The sequence below is a fragment of the Canis lupus genome, chromosome 11 (genome assembly GCF_048164855.1).
Source record: "Canis lupus baileyi chromosome 11, mCanLup2.hap1, whole genome shotgun sequence".
Classification (NCBI taxonomy): domain Eukaryota; kingdom Metazoa; phylum Chordata; class Mammalia; order Carnivora; family Canidae; genus Canis; species Canis lupus.
Window position 1 is genome coordinate 25,529,578 of NC_132848.1, and position 18,983 is coordinate 25,548,560.

At 49.5% G+C, this 18,983-nt stretch overlaps 1 protein-coding gene across 6 annotated transcripts in view; it reads right to left on the reverse strand.

Moving 5' to 3' along the window:
• SERHL2 (serine hydrolase like 2) overlaps positions 1 to 18,983 on the reverse strand; it is a 37,489-nt gene that overhangs the window by 3,039 nt on the left and 15,467 nt on the right. For 5 of the 6 annotated variants that reach the window (XM_072843676.1, XM_072843673.1, XM_072843670.1 and 2 more), the window contains one exon: positions 5,440 to 5,474. The exons of the other annotated variant lie outside the window; for it this stretch is intronic. In XM_072843676.1, coding sequence (XP_072699777.1) covers positions 5,440 to 5,474 — 35 coding nt within the window. The remainder of the gene's footprint in view (positions 1 to 5,439; positions 5,475 to 18,983) is intronic. 6 annotated transcript variants of the gene reach the window in all.

Sequence of the window (18,983 nt, forward strand, 5' to 3'; positions counted from 1 at the left end):
GAGATGCGCTGTAAACTACACAGTGGATTTCGAAGACAGTATAAAAAAATGGCAAATGCCTCACGTTTTTATACTGATTACATCTTGTGTATACTGAATTAAAAATACTAAATTTGATTCCATTTCTTTTTAGTCTAATATTGCTAACTGCAAGAAGTGGAATTACATGAGGCTCATATTACACTTCTACTGGAGAGTCCCAGAACTCAAGGCCTGACAGAGGAGGAACTTGATAAACGTGCACTAAGTGGATTAATTCAGCAACGCTCGCATGAGGACCGACTGTTAGGTCATGCCCAATACTCCTCCACCATTGGCGATAAATTAAAATTCTTATGGAAACACACCCCCCATTACAGGGGGAAGCCAAGAGAGCACATTGCCCTTGATCTTCTCTGACCTCCTCCCAGCCTTCTCCTGCTCCTTTGGCAAAAATAGCCCTGGGTGCTCTTCCAGAAACAGACATTTCCAGATCATCCACAGGCCCAATGAATGAGGATCTACTGGGGACCCGGACATGCTGCATGTCCTCTCCTGGCGGAGCGTGGCCTAAGGAAAAAGCACGGAGGTGGCTCCCACCCCCAGAGGAGCTCCCTGGACCAGGGCTAATGGGCAGATTGAAATAGGGCTTTCCAGGGGACCGGAGAGGCTAAAGGTGCACAGCAGCAAACAGGAGATGGCGCCAGTGCTAGGCTCAGGCATCCGCTCCCACTCCCAGCCTCTCAGCCTCCCCCGGATGTGCTTCTCCAGCCAGGACCCCGGACCCGGGTCCTCTGCCTGGGGGCTGTCGGGCCCTCAACTCAATTATACGTTGGTCCTCAAGGAAGGGACAGGGATGTCACCTCTGCTCATGTCTCCAGATGTGACCAAGTCTGGGGTTTTGCGGCGGTTTCCTCAAAGCCACAGTATGAGGATATTTCTCCAAGGGAGCCTTTAAAAGTAAGGGCTGTTGGCTGTGCCCTTCTCTTTTTTTCTGTGCTTTTACCCTCCTCTCCTCTAACCTCTCTCTAGTCCACTTTCATTCCCTGATCTGTATCTTTCCTAATTCAAGTGTAACTTATGGCAAAGTCCCCAGATCTACGTGTCAGCTCAGGATGGCCTTTCATTTAGTGATGCTCTGTGGGACCCAGCTCGAAGGCTCCCTCCTGGGGTTTTCTCCAGGGACACCACTCTTCAGACCGCCAGCCCCACACATCCATCTGCCTCTCTTTGAACTTCAGGTAAATGCAATCACAGAGTGCTCTCTTTTGCTGTGTGTTTGGTTTTTCATTCCTGCTCCAGTGTGTGTGAATATATAACAATTTATGCATTCTACTGTTGAAAGACATTATGGGTAAGTTCCAGTTTGGGACTATTATGAATGAAGCCTCTATGATCATCCTCACACATGTCTTTTTTGCACACAGCCCTCATTACTGCCAGGTATATACCTAGGAGTGGAATTACTGGCTCGTTCACATGATTTGCCTATGTTTTGGCCTAGCAGTTCCTGCCAAACAATTTTCCAAAGGGGTTACATCAATTTATACTTCCTCCTGAAGTGGAGAATTCTGGTGGCACCACATCCCCATTAAGACTGGTGTTGTCAGGCCTTTCAATTTTGACACCAGTTTCTACACCCCTCTGGTGGAGGTGTAGCAATATCTCACTTGGGTTTTGATTTGCATTGCCCTAATTACTAATGATGAGGAGCACCTTTCATGTGCTGCTTGGCCACTTGGATAGCCTTTTTTATGAAGTGCCTGTTAAAATCTTTTGCCTGTTTTTAAAAATGAGGTTGTTCTCTTACTGATTTGTAGAAGCTCTTTATATATTCTGGATAAGAGTCCTTTAGCAGGCTTATGCATTTAAATATCTTCTTTTAGTCTGTGGCTTGACTTTTCATTCTCAATGTCTTTTGAGGAACAGAAATTCTAAATTTTAGTAAAGCTCTACTGATCAGTATTTTCATTGATTCACATGTGTGTGTTCTATTTAAACTGTATCGTCTATTTTGGGGTGCCTTGGTGGCTCAGTTAAGCATCTGCCTTCAGCTCAGGTCATGATCTTGGAGTCCTGAGTCCTACTATATTATCTACTTCAAGGTCATAAAGCTGTTCCCAGGGTTCGTTAGAACCTTTACTGTTTTCGTATTTTGACCTACAATCCATCTTTTTTTTTTTTTTAGATTTTATTATTTATTATTCATGAGAGACAGAGAGAGGCAGAGACACAGGCTCCCTGTAGAGAGCCCGATGTGGGACTCAATAATCCCAGGACCTGGGATCACAACCGAAGCCGAAGGCAAACGCCCAACCGCTGAGCCACCCAGGCGTCCCTACAATCCATCTTGATTTGTGTATAGTGTGAGGCAAGGGTCTAGGATCAGACTTTCCATATGGATAACCCATTGCCTGGCACCCACTATATTGAGGTGATGCCTTTACTGTAAATTAGGTGGTACCCACTCATAATTTTACAGTAATTAAATTCCCAAAGCATGCTACAAATTCAGAGTCATCCCAATATAAATTTTTAAATAAGCACTATGCCCAACGTGGGGTTTGAACTCAAGACCCTAACATCCAGAATCACATGCTCTACCAACTAAGCCAGCCAGGCGTCCCATCCCAATTTAGTTTTTAACATAAGTTGATCATTCCAAACTTCATTTGGAAGTCAAGATATGCAAGAAAAGCTGAGGAAAATGTGTAGAAGAACAAGGAGAGAACACTGGTTCCAACTACCAAAACGAATTAGAGATAGGAATTAAAATAAGTGGTATGGCTTGAATGGTGACAAGATCAATGGAACAAAGAGAGTGCAGAGACAGACCCATGTTAGAACTTTTATCTTTTGTGATTCAGTTTACGTCCCGAACATGAATTTCCAATGAGTGGGCAGCCTGCTGCACAACAGCAATGTGCTGCACAAGGCATGGTCCTAAGAAAGGGAAGGGGTGTTTCCAAATGACCCCAAAAGTATCCAACACAACCTGCACTCTGGGACAGTGAAAGTTGGGGCCCTGCACTGTTGCCTGGGGGGTGCCGGCTCAGGCCAGGAGTCCAGCTGGAATCACTCTCTGGAGGGAAGCTTTCCAACGGGGGCCGCCAAGGACCCCACTGGTTAGGATCTGGCAATAAGCTCCCAGCCTGAGGACCAGCACACAGAGGACAAACCACGGAGGAGTGAGCCTTGGTGGTTAGGAGGACCCCCCAGTAACTGGCAGTGGACCAACTGGCTACTGATCTGGAAAGAAAATCAAAATGGATCCCTACCTCACACCTCACTTGAGAACAGATCCCAGTTAGATCAAAATCAAAACTCAAACATTCCCATCCCCTTGGTTGATGCCCTGCTCCAGGGCTAATGTCCACACCTGGGCCTGGGAAACAGCTCTCAGTGGTTGAGGCCAGAGCTTCCCACCTCTAATGACAGCATCTCACATGTGCAAAGCATTTTACCCTCTTGAGCAATCTCATTAAGAGCACCATCTGGGGGCGCCTGGATGGCTCAGCCAGTGAAGCATCTGCCTTTGGCTCAGGTCATGATCTCAGGGTCCTGGGATTGAGCCCACCTCGGGCTCCCTGCTCAGCAGGGAGCCTGCTTCTCCCTCTCCATCTGCCCCTCCCCCTGCTTGTGCATTCTGTCTGTCTCTGTCAAATAAATAAAAGCTTTAAAAAAAAAAAAAAAAGAGCACCATCTGGGAGCACCTAAAGTGCTGTCTGTGCTAGGGCACTTGACTCATGGACTTTAGCTAGTCTTCACAGCAACCCCACAAAGATGGGCCTAGGGGCTGGCATCTCCTAGCTGTTCATTAAACCAACTGGAGTGATGAGTAAATGAATGAATGCACTTCCTTTCTGCACAAGACAAAGGGGCAAGTGGCTTGTCAAAGGTCACACAGCCTCTGTGGCTGGGTTTGTGCAAGTGCTCCTGTCTCAGCTCCAGGATGCCTGCTGGCTTCCAGGCCTCTTATGCTGCCTCTCTCTCCCCTTGGGGTCTTCATATGCTCCATCAAGAACATCTCACCACGGGCACTAAGCATTCCCAGCCTCTGGGCAATGGCAGGCACCTGGAGAGTCTGTCCCTTTTCTACCCATGTCGATCCCAGCAAGCATCCCACATCCTCCAGGAAACTCCTCTGTCCACACCCGCCCCCAGCTGCCCGGGTGCCTTCCCTGCACTCCCACAGCCTTTCATTAATCCACGTAAGTAAGCATTTGCAACCATTTCCGTAAAAACCTAAACAACAAAACCCAAGAGCCCTAAAATGTGTCAGTGTCTATGTACACAGTCATGAAAACACACAGATGGGGCTGCAAGTCGGCCCTCGATGTGGCAACAGTGGGCCCTGCATTCATATTTTGCTCTGTGGGCAGCTGTGTGTCAGTAATGGTTTGTTTTTTCAGTTTTTTGTGTCAAGCTCCCCCCATGGTGCTGCTTGACCGTGGACAAGGCGTTGGGCTGTTTTCTGGCCTATGAAATGTGGGTGACAACAGTTCCCTCCTTTGGGGCTGCAGCAAGGATGGCCTGAGCACACACATGTGAGGCATGTGGAAGGACGGGGGGCGGCTGCTGCGCCGGGAGCACCCCCAGCTGGCATTCCTCTGTCTCCCCCTACGTGCAGGGCACATCCTGGTGCAGCAGCCCCGACCCCTGCCAGCCCTGCTGGGGAGACATCTTCACCTCGGGGATCTGCGGGGCAGTGGATCCTCTCCCTTGGCCTCAGCCCTTGCCATAAGGGACCAATGATTGGAAAGAGGCTGTACACCACCTCACCCCCCCCCCCAAAAAAAAAGAAAGAAAGAAAAAGTACAAGCGTTGGTCAGAGGCACGGAAACTGGAACCCCCGTGCGTTGCTGAGGGTGTGACACCGATGCAAAAACAGTTGGGCAGTTTCTCAAAAGGTTCAACATAGGATTGTTGCATGATCCAGTGATTCCACTCCTCGGTGGATCACCAAAAAAACTGAAAGCAAGGACTCGGGCTGATATTCATCACCCATGTTCACAACAGGCTTCATAATAACCCAAAGGTGCAAACAACCCGAGTGTCTCTCAATGGATGGCTGGACAGATCCACACTAAAGGAGTATTATTCAGTCATAAGAGCAGGGCAGTCTGGGCACCTGCTATGACATGGATGAGCCTTGGAGATGGTAGTGAAGTGAAATAAGGCAGACACGTGAGCCCCGGACCCCGGACCACCTACACGAGCTCCCTAGAGCAGCCAAGTTCACAGAGAGAAACAGAACGGTGGCTGGGGGGGCTGGGGGGCTGGTGATCAGTGGGTACAGAGTCGTCATGGGGGCGACAAAAAATCTGGAGGCTACGCTGGTTGTACAACACTGCAAATGTATTTAGTGCCACCGAACCGGACACTTGTGGAGGATTTTAAAATGACCGTGATGCTACATCCACCATACTGCAGTAACAAAGGAAAGAAGCCAGCACTCACCAAACCAACCCTCCGGTCTCTGTTCATCATTAGACCTGGAATGGAAGCAAAAAGATGGGGACTCAGTGCTGCCCCCCAGGGGCAGGGACTCCACACGGCTTCCCTGGGGACCTGGGGCCCTTCTTCAGCCTGGACTGGTGTCCTCCTGGGGCTGAGCCGGAGCAGCACAGCTTGGTCACGGCCACCTGGCCACCGGAGTGGTGTAGCCCACATGCCCTCCCCCGCCCCCGGCCACCTCTCTGGCCACCTCCCTGGCCACCTCCCCGGCCGCCCCAGAGAACAGCACAGGAGGACGGTGCCAGATGCTTTCCCTATCTGGCACAGTGGCTATCATCCCCAAGAACCTTAAGATGGGTGCATAATCTTTAAACCCCAGGAAGTGGGGATCCCCTGGTGGCTCAGCAGTTTAGCACCTGCCTTCAGGTCAGGGCATGATCCTGGAGTCCTGGGATCGAGTCCTACATTGGGCATTGGGCTCCCTGTATGGAGCCTGCTTCTCCCTCTGCCTGTGTCTGCCTCTTTCTCTCTGTGTCTCTCATGAATAAATAAAATCTTAAAAAAAAAAAATCCAGGAAGTGCCCAAGAGCTAAGAATCCATGCCATCACGTGTAGAAGAAAAAAGAAGGTTGGCGGGTCGGGAGGGCCGCGGTCCACCTGCGGGCCGAGCCTTGGTTTGGGGCCACGGTCCTGATGGGGCTCAGCCCGGCCGCACCCGGAGAGGACACATTCCCAGCAATTCCAGAAATAGCATCGCAGATCCGGGGGGGCCCCTTGAGTAGTGAGCTGCAGGGGGATCGTTAGGAGACCCTCTCCACTTGGGGAACTGTGGGTTGGAGCCCCAGTTGTCAACTGGGTAAATCCCAAGAATGTGACACCAAAGACAAGCAGGGCTGCCACCACCTTCCCACGAGCCTTGGCTCCATGTCACCATCGCAGCCAGGCTCCGGGGCCTCCCAGTTACAGCCCCAATCAAATACATGCGTGAGTCACAGCCATCTCACTGGGACCTCTCCCGCCCCATCTGGTGGGCTTCCCTCCTGACCACTAGCACTTTCTAAAGCCCTCCACCCACACTTGTCTCCTCTGCTAGAAAGCAGCTTCCCAGGGGACACAGGGCTCGGTGTCTCAATCACGGCTGGGTTCCCCAGGACCGAGAACAGAGGCTGCCACGCGGTAGGTGCTCGAAATATTGCTCATGGGTGGGTAAGTAGATGTCTACCCCTGGGTGGCAGAGAGGGGGATACACGGGGTTCAAAGGAATGGATGCTGTTCTACTGTTTACGCTGGGGGGGCCTGGGGGACAGGAGTACTTCTGTTATCACCAGTGTTATAACATTAGCTAAATGCACATATGATGGGCCAACAGAATTTTTAGCAAGGCTAGCGGGAAACCTCTGAAAAAGAGCCATAAAAGGAGATGCTACAGATATTAAAACACACTGTGGGGGCAGCCTGGGTGGCTCAGCCCCTGAGCACCTGTCTTCAGTCCAGGGCGTGATCCTGGAGACCCGAGATCGAGTCCCACATCGGGCTCCCTGCGTGGAGCCTGCTTCTCCCTCTGCTGTGTCTCTGGCCCCCTCTCTCTATCTCTCTGTGTCTCTCATGAATAAATAAAATCTTTAAAAAAATTAATTAATTAAAAACAAATAAAACACACTGTGGGGCCTCAATAATCTAAGCCGGGTACTGCTGGTCAGCGACAGCCAGCCAGACCCACGGAGAGACAGAAGGTCCAAAGACAGACTGAGATACTGACCAGCAGTCAGGGTATGCCAGGCCCCCGTGTCACCAAGGGCAAAGACACTTTCGTGACAAAATAGTGTCAGGCAACTGAGGAGCCATCTGGAAAAAGATAAAATTAGATCCAAACCTCAACCGGTACACAAGATAAATAACCAAAGTGGCAATTCTCAACACCAAACAGTATCAGAATCAAACATGAGCCCTCAGCTATGACTCAAAACGCAGAGGCCAGAAGGCAGACATATATATGAATCACATGGAGAAAATTCTGCATTGCAAAGAAAAACAAAAACAAAACCTCTAAGCAAAGTCAAAAGACAAATGACACTCTGGGGAGATGTATTTGCAACTCAATCTCCCCAACATATGAAGTTCCCAGAAATTGAGGAAAGACCACCAGAACAACGCACAAGAGGGTAGCCATGTGCAGTTTCCAGAAAAATACATATAAGAGATATTCACCTTTACTGTAAAAAGAAAACTCAAATGAAAACCACACTAAGCTGTAACTTCTCACCTAGCTCGCGTGCCAGCTGGAAGCACAGGCCTCTCATCCATCACAGGCCGGGCTGCGAAGGGACAGCCCCGGAGGGCACCTGGCAGTGCCTTCGACACCCAGCGCCTCTGCCCTCGGCAGGGGAGAAATCGCAGCTCAGTGTGGTTTCGATGTGTGCGTGTGCCCACGACCGAAGGTCACTAACGCTCCTGCCAACCAGCCTCGCTCCTAACAGCAGAGACGGGAAAGGCCGGGAAAGGCCGGGAAAGGCCGAGTGTCTCTCTGCAGGGAACAGCTGAGGTCAGCTTCCCCGGCCTCCCCGGGAACATTCTGCGTCTGTAATGAAGATGCGAAGATGCGGCCCAAGCTCCAGGATCAGTGCTAAGTGCCAGGAGCGAGGAGGCTGTGGACCTCCACAGTGTAAGAGAGAAATACGAGCATACAGTCCATGCATTCATATTCACCGCAGAAAACACCGGGAGGGTGTGGACACACTTAAAAAGGGGGTGACCCTGGGGGTGAGCTGAGCAACAAAGGGGTACAGACCCAGGGAGACGCGCACAGCTTTTTATAGGACCATGAGTTTTCAACTAGATCAGGTGGCACCTGTTGGAAAGAAGTGGTATTAAAACACAAAACCCAAATGGCAGCAAGGTCGGCGCCTCTGCCAGCCCCCTGTAAACACGGTCGGCTCCGGGGGGACCAGGTATTTTTGGGGGGGCTGGGGGTGTCCCCCGGGGAGGGGCCTCAGGGCTCCCTGCTGGAAAAGTCATGTTGGACTACGAAATGGATTTCAGAGAAACAGTCACGGGCACATTAAGGAGAGCTATTTTCCATAATTATGAGATTTCTTCCTCTAATTAGAGATAACGGAACTTTTCAATGACAAATACAGATAATTAATTGTTGATGGAGGTTTTTTTTAAAATATGGGATCCCTGGGTGGCGCAGCGGTTTGGCGCCTGCCTTTGGCCCAGGGCGCGATCCTGGAGACCCGGGATCGAATCCCACGTCGGGCTCCCGGTGCATGGAGCCTGCTTCTCCCTCTGCCTGTGTCTCTGCCTCTCTCTCTCTGTGACTATCATAAATAAATAAAAATTAAAAAAAAAAAATTAAATTTATTTTTTATTGGTGTTCAATTTGCCAACATACAGAATAACACCCAGTGCTCATCCCGTCAAGTGCCCCCCTCAGTGCCTGTCACCCATTCACCCCACCCCCCGCCCTCCTCCCCTTCCACCACCCCTAGTTCGTTTCCCAGAGTTAGGAGTCTTTATGTTCTGTCTCCCTTTCTGATATTTCCTACCATTTCTTCTCCCTTCCCTTCTATTCCCTTTCACTATTATTTATATTCCCCAAATGAATGAGAACATGTAATGTTTGTCCTTCTCCGATTTACTTACTTCACTCAGCATAACACCCTCCAGTTCCTGTTGATGGAGGTTCTTAATCAGGCATTTGTGATTCTATTTTTTTAAAAGATTTTTAATTTATTTATTCAGAGAGAGAGAGAGACTGAGAGGCCGAGACACAGGCAGAGGGAGAAGCAGGCTCCATGCAGGAGCCCGACGCGGGACTCGATTCTGGGTCTCCAGGATCACACCCCGGGCTGCAGGCAGGGCTAAACCTCTGCGTCAAAGGGGCTGCCCGGCATTTGTGATTCTAAATACTTAGCAGGACCATGTAATTGGAAGATTTTCTGGTCGCCACACCAGATCATCTCGGCCCAACGAAGCCAAGGCCAAGGCCACTGGGCCTCCTCCAGCTCCTACCCTGACCTTGCTGGCACAGATGACCCCAGGCCCCCGGACTCACTGCCCTCCTCCATCCTCCAGACCAGGCTCCAGCTACTCGGGGGATGTGATAAAAACCTTAAAAGAGGGTCATCTTAGGGATATGGTGACCCCCAAGGTACCTGCGGGTCCCTATCGAGCTGTTCTGTTTTCTCCGGGTCCCTATCGAGCTGTTCCCTTCAACGAGCTTTGCGGGGGTCGGAAGTGTGTTTCTCAGGAGAGAGGCGCTCGGTGCTTTTCTCAATTAGACGCAGCTCCCACACCAAGTGCCTGCAGCTGCTCGGAGGGGCTCTGCACTGACATGTCTTCATCCTGTCAACAACCTGCTCCACCTGAAAGGAGCTCAGAGGGATGAGGCCACGCTCAGCCCCTGCAGGAGGAGAGACCGGCCCTGGCTTGCCGGGAGCAGGGTCTGCAGCTGGGACCCCTGGCCTGCCAGCGACTTGTGAGCAACACCGGGATTTTCTGAAACCCTGAAGTGTTGTGTGAAAATTAAAATTCCTAAGAAAATGCTTTTGAATGTAGGAAATACTATCAGAGTCCCAGATACCACCCCCCATCTCCTGCCACAGCCAACAATCAGTGACTGTTGTGATATAATAAATATGTATTTTAGTCTGGCCAGAGCTCCTAAAGCCTGTGAGATATCCTAAGGAAGGAGGTGCTAGGAGCAGCAACTTTTGTTCTAATAGTTGGTCCCTGAGCCCAGGTCCTGACACAGAGCTCCTCAATCCTCTGGAGTCTCCTAGGTGACAGGAGCATCCCTTGTCCTAATGAGGGGGCTCTCAGCAGGCTACCGGGCAGCTTCAGGATGGAGCTGGTACCCAGGAAGACCAAACTGTGGTTGGAAGCCTGGAACTTTCAGCTTCGAATCCCCATCCTCTGGGAAAGGAACACCCACACATCCAGGGTCTGCTCTGCAGGAGGGCAGGGAAACACTCTCCTCCTTACGCCAAGGGCCCCTGCCTTCATTCCCTTCTCACCTGCAGACCCCCTTCCAGATGGTTCCAGAACTGGACTCTGCTGGGTCTCCCTTGGGGGCCTGCCACCCTTCAGGGGCTCCCCACCACCATTGTGACCTTCGCCTTCACCACCTGCTGCTCCGCGCGCCCGTGAGGTCTCTCCCCTGTGCCTCTCAGGCTCCCACTCGGGAGGCCACCTTCCTGTCACCTTCCTTCCTGCCTCTGAGCAGGTGCGCTTGCCAAGGAGGGAAAATTGGGACAAAGTAGATAGTTACCTTCTAACATCTGTTTTCTAGAAACTAGCCCTCCCTCTTTATACCAAATGAGGGTATTTACCCCCCAGACTAAGAGTTCCCAGGAATAAGATGAAGATGCCCCTCGGATATAAGGATACAGCTGCCCAGCCACCAGCCAGTCCCCTCCCTGCACCCAGTGGGGGGAAAACCAAACGCCAAACACTCTTGGCATCTTCCCGAAGGAATGTAGTTTTCAGGCGTCCCCAGCAGCACTCCCGTCCTACCAAGTCCTGGTGGGCCCTTAAAAACCTTCAACCAATAGCAGTCAGAAAGCCAAGAGCCAGCCAAACAGCACCCGCCCTTGACGGGTACGGGGGCCCTAGCAAGTACGGGGGCCCACTCGGGATACAAATCCAATCAGTTGGTAACCCGCCCCCCCACCTTCCAGTTAAACCCCCTGCAAAAGCTTCCCTTTTGTTAAAAAAGAAAACAACTATAAAGGGAATTTTCAGCTTGGAATGTCCGTGGCTCCCGCTCCTGGGCTCCCAGGGAAGCTCCGACTTTAACTTTTACCAGGTGGGATGGCTTCCCCAAACTTCAAAGCACGGGCTCTCATTTCTGATCTACTTCGTTAGCGAGTGACCTAAAGGGAAAAGTCTGTTTATTTTGCCACAGCCGTTCTTGGCGTCGCACGCGGGGTACGGGAGCACCTGCCTGAGAACACCCGGGGTCATCTGGGCACCGGCACGGCCCCCGGCTTCCTGCAGCTCCAGGTACCTGGTGAGCTGCCCGGGTCCCCGGGCCTCCTCAGTTCGGCTTGGCGGCCCTGACTGGTTGAGCTGCTAAAGGTGGCGGGTCATGCTGCCTAGGACGCAGCCACCTCGGCTGGGCTGGTGGCCTGGACGCGGCACTGTGCTAACTGAGGTTATTCAGACAAGGCTCGAGTCCGTTTTCTGGCTGGAAATCCGAGAGCCGGAATGGCTCAGCTCCGCAGAGAAGGGACACTCGCCCCTTTCTGGCCAGACAGCCCTTTAGGGTGAGCGAGGACCCGTGGTGGCCCCGTAGGGACCGGCATCTCCTCGGGGACCTGGGCCGGCCAGACGGGGATGCGCTCGGGGGGGCCCATGGGCTGGTGCTGGGAGTGTGCGCGGCGGCCTCCGACCTCGCTGGGGGGACACTCGGCTCGCCCAGCACCCGCACCACCTCAGACCTTACGCCTTAGCCCGCAGCCCAAGGCGATGGGGGGCCCAAGGCACCTGCAGGTGCTTCCTCAACGGGGGACTGAAGATAACCCGGGGCTCGGATGGGGGCCGTGTGCACAGGGAGGAAGCCAGTTAGGGCACTAAGCAGCCCGGAGAGCAGGAGACCACTCGGTGTGGTTGTTGGGGGGGCCCCGGCTCCTAGGGTGCTCTGGGCGTCACGGGTTTGCTTGTTGTTGCAGCTTTTGGTTCTTGGCACAAAACTGGCCCTGTTTTTTTTGTTTTTGTTTTTTTAGGATTTTATTTATTTATTCATGAGAGACAGAGAGAGGTAGAGACACAGGCAGAGGGAGAAGCAGGTTCCCTGTGGGGACCCCATGCAGGACTCGATCCCAGGACCCCAGGATCACACCCTGGGCCAAAGGCAGACACTCAACTGCTGAGCCCCCCCCATGCATCCCACGAGGCTGTCTTATAATTAGATTTGTTTTAATAAAAGGGAGATACCTGGAAGTTGGGTCTTTTTTTCTTTTTTTTAAAGATTTTATTTACTTATTCATGAGAGACACAGAGAGAGAAGCAGAGACACAGGCAGAGGGAGAGGCAGGCTCCAGGTAGGGAGCCCGACATGGGACTCGATCCTGGGTCTACAGGGTCATGCCCTGGGCCGAAGGCGGCGCTAAACCACTGAGCCACCCAGGCTGCCCTGGAAGTTGGGTCTTTAATTAATGTCCCCTGTACAAATATTAGTGAAACAAGGGCTAAATCCCATTGGCACCTCGTTCGTGTATATAGGTCCACGTGTGTTACACACATGAGACATTTTCTCCACCTCCGGATGGTACTGCTGAAACGAATTTGTAAAGGAGCTCTGTTTAATCAGTTTAAAGGCAAATCCTTGGGGCGCCTGGGTGGCTTAGTGGAGTCATGATCCCCGGGTCCTGGGATGGAGCCCCATAAAGGGTTCTGCTCAGCAGGGAGCCTGCTTCTCCCTCTCCCTTTGCCCCTCCCCCACGTGTGTTCTCTCCTTGCTCTGCTCTCTCTTAAATCTCTTAAATCTTGGGGCGCCTGGGTGGCTAGCCGTTGGCATCTGCCTTTGGCTCAGGGCGTGATCCTGGAGTTCCCAGGATCGAGTCTCGCATTGGGATCTTCTCCGGGAACCTGCTTCTCCCTTTGCCTTTCTGTGTCTTTCATGAATAAATAAAATGAAATCTTTAAAAAACAAACAAACAAAAAACAAACTGGGCTTTCTAAGACTCAAAAAGATAAAAACGAACTCAACTGTCTTTCAAGTTCACAGGATGGGAGACCACATTTCCTACATCCAGACTTTAATGTTACTCCATCCATAATAAAAAAGCCTCATAGGAAGGGACCCAACTGATGATGGTCCAAAGAGATAAAGATGAACAAACATCTAAGACCCCTGACCCCCTTCCTAACAGAATAATGAGAAGAGGAGGCAAACAAGAAGACACTAGAAATCCTATATCCAGCCCTCGTCTCCAAGCTCAGCACTAGCGCCCAACCCACCACCTGCTCCTCCCCTTCCTCCATAAGGCTGGAAAGCACCCAGAGAAAATGCCTGTTTTGCAAAATGAAAAGACAGGAGACAGAAAAAGTCAGTGCAAAACTTTAAATCTGCCCTTGGCCTTGCCAGCAGCACCTCTGCGGCCTCTGCCCCCCGGCACTGCCCGGGCTGCCTGCACAGCCCCTACATCACCCCAGTGCTTCTGCTCCTCCCACCCTTGCCATCACGGTGCAGAGAGCACCCCAAGCTGTTGGGCAATCGCCTTATGAGGTTCAAACTGAGGCACCTCCCACATCCAAGGGCTCCCCGGACTTAAACCACACTTCAGATGTCCCCACAGGAGCCCCAGGGGAGGCTGACAGTGGGAGACAAACTTTTTAGTGGACTCGGATGTACCATATACTAAAGTGAATTCAAGGTTGTTGGTTTAATTAACATAAGCACGTCTTTAGAGACATCGACCCTAACTATACAACTTTTTATTCTACTAACGTTTACCAGGGGTCAAATAAGCTCCTGTTATCTGTTGCAATTTCTCAGCAAAGATGACTTAATGGGTGATTTTGTCTGTCTCATCAAGTATTCACAGGTAATCACTCTTCCCAAAGTTGATTGACTTTTTTTTGTATTTTTGTATTTTTTTTCAGTGATTCATCAGTCTTATATAATATCCAGTGCTCAATATATGTGTCCTCCTTAATGTTCATCCCCCAGTTACCTCAGCCCCCAGCCCCCTATTTATTTGAGAGAGAGAGAGAGCTTGAGTGTCCCGAAGAGAGAAAAGGGGAGGGGCAGAGGGAGTCAGAGAGAAGCAGACTCCCCGCCAAGCTCAGAGCCAGATGACCCAGGGCTTGGCTCCATCTCACAACCCTAAGATGATCACCTGAGCCAAAATCAAGTCTGACCTTTAACCGACTGAGCCACCCAGGGCTCCTCTTCAGGGGAAATTATTAAGAACAAGCAAGTTTGGGACGCCTGGGTGGCTCAGCGGTTGAGCCTCTGCCTTCGGCTCAGGTCATGATCCTGGGGTCCCAAGATTGAGTCCCGCATCCAGCTCCTCGCAGAGAGCCTGCTTCTCCCTCTGCCTGTGTCTCTGCCTCTCTATCTCTGTCTCTCATGAATAAATAAATAAAAATATTTAAAGAAAAAATAAATAGCTTCCAAAATTTTTGTTAGCATGAAACTTTGAAGTTGTGCAAAGCTAAATGATAAACTGGTCTGAATTCATTGCACATCTGTCTTTTCTGAATAAAATACTAAAACATGAATTACTAAACATAAGGTTTACCTACTTCTGACTTATCACAGAGAAACTAAGGCTACTTGGATCTGTTAGTGAACTGGTTTATGCTTCATTGAAAGTTGTATGATTAGGGACGCCTGGGTGGCTCAGTGTCTGTCTTTGACTCAGGGCATGATCCCGGAGTCCCAGGATTGAGTCCCACATCGGACTCCTGCATGGAGCCTGCTTCTCCTTCTGCCTCTCTGTCTCTGCCTCTCTCTGTCTCTCTCATGAAGAAATAAATAAAATCTTTAAAAAAAAAAAAAAAGTTGTATGATTAGAAAGAAAAAAAAAACATGTTTCCAGAAATTAGGGAATCTATTCATCAATTTGTCAATCTAAAGAATTCTGGTGCGGGCAGCCTGGGTGGCTCAGTGGTTTAGTGCGGCCTTCACCCGGGGCATGATCCTGGAGACCCGGGATCGAGTCCCACGTCCCTGCCTGGAGCCTGCTTCTCCCTCTGCCTCTTTCTTTCTCTGTGTGTCTCTCATGAATAAATAAATAAAATCTTAAAAAAAAAAATTGTGCAATAATCCACAATTTGTTACTCATAGTTTTCACTGGGGACCAAGGTTTCAAAGATTTATTTACTTATTTATTTAATGATTTTATTTATTTATTCATGAGAGAGAGAAAGAGAGGGAGTGCACGAGCAGCGGGGAGGGGCAGAGGCAGAGGGAGAAGCAGCCTCTCAGCTGAGCAGGGAGCCCAATGTGGGGCTCGATCTCAGGCTCCCAGGACCATGACCCAAACTGAAGGCAGACGCTTAAACAACTGAGCCACCCGGCCCCCCACTTCAAATGTTAATTATTAAAATGTTGTGTGTCACAGAAATCCCCAAATTTCCTTGTTACCTGCAGTGTAATGAACTCTCATCGGATCTCCCCAAACCAGACCCACTTTGAGTCATTTGTCATCTATAGTCACAATCCTGATATCCTTCCAAAAACATGTTTCAGCTTTAAGGAGATTCACGCAAAGGATTCTTGACCAATATAGGTCTCTGATCCCCTTAAGATCGGAAAAGTAAATTGAGTAAGGATTTCCAAAACTAACAGGATAACTATGTTCAAACAACAGAAGCGAGTAACAGGGACTAGATGAATTAAGGAAGGGCATTACGGTTTTTATGACCCCTATTTGAAAATACTGCTTGTTCTCCAATATTTGCTCTTCCAGATTTAAGGAAAGCTTTTGTCTTAAAAGATCTACAACTGACAAAATGAGATAAAATATTCATTTGCAAACAAATGGAAACATTTATCTTTTCTCCTCATCTGGACCCTCCAGAATTCAGAAACCTTGTGGCAATTTAAGTCTTTCTTTCATGGCAATTATAGTAATTTACATTAAGTAAAAATCCGTTCTTCTTATATAAAATCTTTAAAAAAAAGAATAGGGCAGCCGGGGTGGCTCAGTGGTTTAGCTGCCTTCAGCCCAAGGCATGATCCTGAAGACCCGGGATAGAGTCCCACCTCAGGTTCCCTGCATGGGGCCAGCTTCTCTCTTTCTCTCTCTGTCTCTCATGAATAAATAAATAAAATCTTAAAAAAAAAATGTCTCTCTCCCCTTTTTTTTTAAGATTTCATTTATTGTTGTGCTCGCTTCGGCAGCACATATACTAAGATTTCATTTATTGGGATTCCTGGGTGGCTCAGTGGTTAAGCGTCTGCCTTTGGCTCAGGGTGTGACCCCGGGGTCCTGGGATCAAGTCCCGAATCGGGCTCCCTGTGGGGAGCCAGCTTCTCCCTCTGCCTATGTGTCTGCCTCTTTCTCCATGTCTTGCATGAATAAATAGATAAAATCTTAAAAAAAAAAAAAAAACCCACAAACTTCTGCTTAGCCTGGCACATAGGCCTGACACAGCTAAGATTTGCAAAGACTGTTCTTTACCTAAAACCGACCTCACCCAAAGAGATAAAGGAGTAGCCAAAGTGGTCATCATTTCAATTCTTCAAGATTGAGGAATGATCATAACTCGGGGGAAGTGTGCTAAAACCATGCCCCAGAGGGTTAATGAGGTGAAAACTAGCAAAAAGTTTAAAATGGGGATCCCTGGGTGGCGCAGCGGTTTGGCGCCTGCCTTTGGCCCAGGGCGCGATCCTGGAGACCCCGGATCGAATCCCACGTCAGGCTCCCGGTGCATGGAGCCTGCTTCTCCCTCTGCCTATGTCTCTGCCTCTCTCTCTCTCTCTCTATGTGACTATCATAAATAAATAAAATTAAAAAAAATTTTTACAAAAAAAAAGTTTAAAATGTGTTTTTGGGACAGCTGTCTCCCCGCAATCAGTAACTGCATCTTTCCCGACCCCTCTAACTCACTGGTGGTCTCTCTGACTCCAGGTCAACTGATAGGGTTCCGGCCTGGCAACAAAGCAAGACCCTGCCTTCCTGACTAGAGACAGCCAGCCTAAGACCCCACCTTGGAGCATGCCCAGAGTCCCATCCCCTTGTCCCAAGATAACCTCCTGATGCCAGGGGCTGAAGGCTCCACCCCAAAGACACATGGGACATATGTTATACATATGTTCACTCAATGCACATGCTCCATCTCTCCTCGTAAATAATCATAAATTTCCCTACCCTTTTATCAAGATACTTGTAAAGGATTCTTTGGATTTTTTTCTTGTCTGAGTCTATTCCAACATCACACTGGTTCCTTGAAATTGTACTTATTGGAATTATTTCACTGTCCATGTGTCGTTATTATAAATTTTATATCAAATAGAAAACCAGTCTAAGCCAAGCACATGTAGTATGTTTGCTCATCAACTGGACTTCATAGAGAACACATATCACTGTTAAGCTTCCCACACTTACGTTATAAGTTCCCCCAATGAGGAACTCTAGGTAAATACACACACACACACACACACACACACACACACACATTTAGCAATGAGGGACCTGATGGACCCAGAGCTCACAAGCCAGTCACCCCGGGACTGGGGAACATAAAGTAAGGGTTGATCATCAAGGCTTTTGGAGGAAAGATTATTGAGCAAAAATGAGATATGATAAAGGAACTTTCCAACATTTTAATGTTTATGGGGTCCACTCCTGGGCTCCTAGGGAAGCTATGGCTTTAATTTTCACCAAGGTCAGAATGACCTCACCAAAGTTCAGGGCATGGGTTCTATTCCTGCCCCATACACACCTTGTACATCTGCTTCGTTAAGCAAATAAACTAAAAAATATTTCAAGCTGAAATCTAAGTTCTGTTCCTATATTTCTGAAACCTGTAACCTTGTTCTCTTATTTTAAAAAAAATTTTAAAGATTTTAATCATTTATTTGAGAGAGGGAGAGAGTGCGAAGGTGAGGTGAGGAGGGGCAAAAGGAGAAGCAGGTTCCCCACTGAGCAGGGAGCCTGGCTCAAGACTCAAACCCAGGACCCTGGGATCATGACCTGAGCTGAAGGCCTACGCTTCACCAGCTGAGCCACCCAGACACCCCTCTTCTTCTTTTAAAAAGAAATTCTAAAAAGTTTGTTCATTTTGCGTTGACAACCACATTCAAAATGGAGTCACATGTGAAGGGCCCCTGTCAGGCAAACCTAACTGCAGTGTCAGCCTGGCCAGGGACTTACTGGTCACCCACAGCAACTTTACGGACAGACCCCTTCTGTTCCCCTTAGGAGGGCGACCTCGTCTGAAACAATGCATTCTTTGCAAATAATCTCCTTCCTCCACTTTCTCTCCCTGACTTTAAAAATCTTTTCTACAGGGATCTTTTCTACCTGCTTCTCCCTCTGCCTATGTCTCTGCCTCTCCTTCTCTCTCTGTGTCTCATGAATAAATAAAAATCTTTTAAAAATAAAACTTTTTCTACAGCTCAATGGAGTTCCTTTCTATTTGCTTGATGGGATGCAGCCAATTCATGAATCATTGAACACAGCCAATTAGATCTTCACATTTACTCAGCTGAATTTTTGTTATTAACACTTTGCTCTTGGAATAAACACCAAGATCAGCCGTCAACCATTGCTTGGCATACTGGATGGATCCTACCCTGTCCACTCCCGGACTCCCCTATCCTCTGGCAGAGCCACTCTGCCCTTCTCTCAATGCTCCTGGCCTTCCGGCAGGTTCCAGGACTAGACGTGCGCCCCTCTGCGTGGGCAGAGCCTCTGCACATGCTATCTCCTGGGTCTGGAACTCTTGCTACCTCATCCTTCTCACCTTGCTGGGCACTATTACTCAGTCTTCATGACCTTGAGTCTCCAGGGCAGGGCTCCTACAGATGCAGCACTCCTCTCCCACCTGGGCCCCTCCTCCAGGTGGGGAAGCTTCCTTGTTATCTG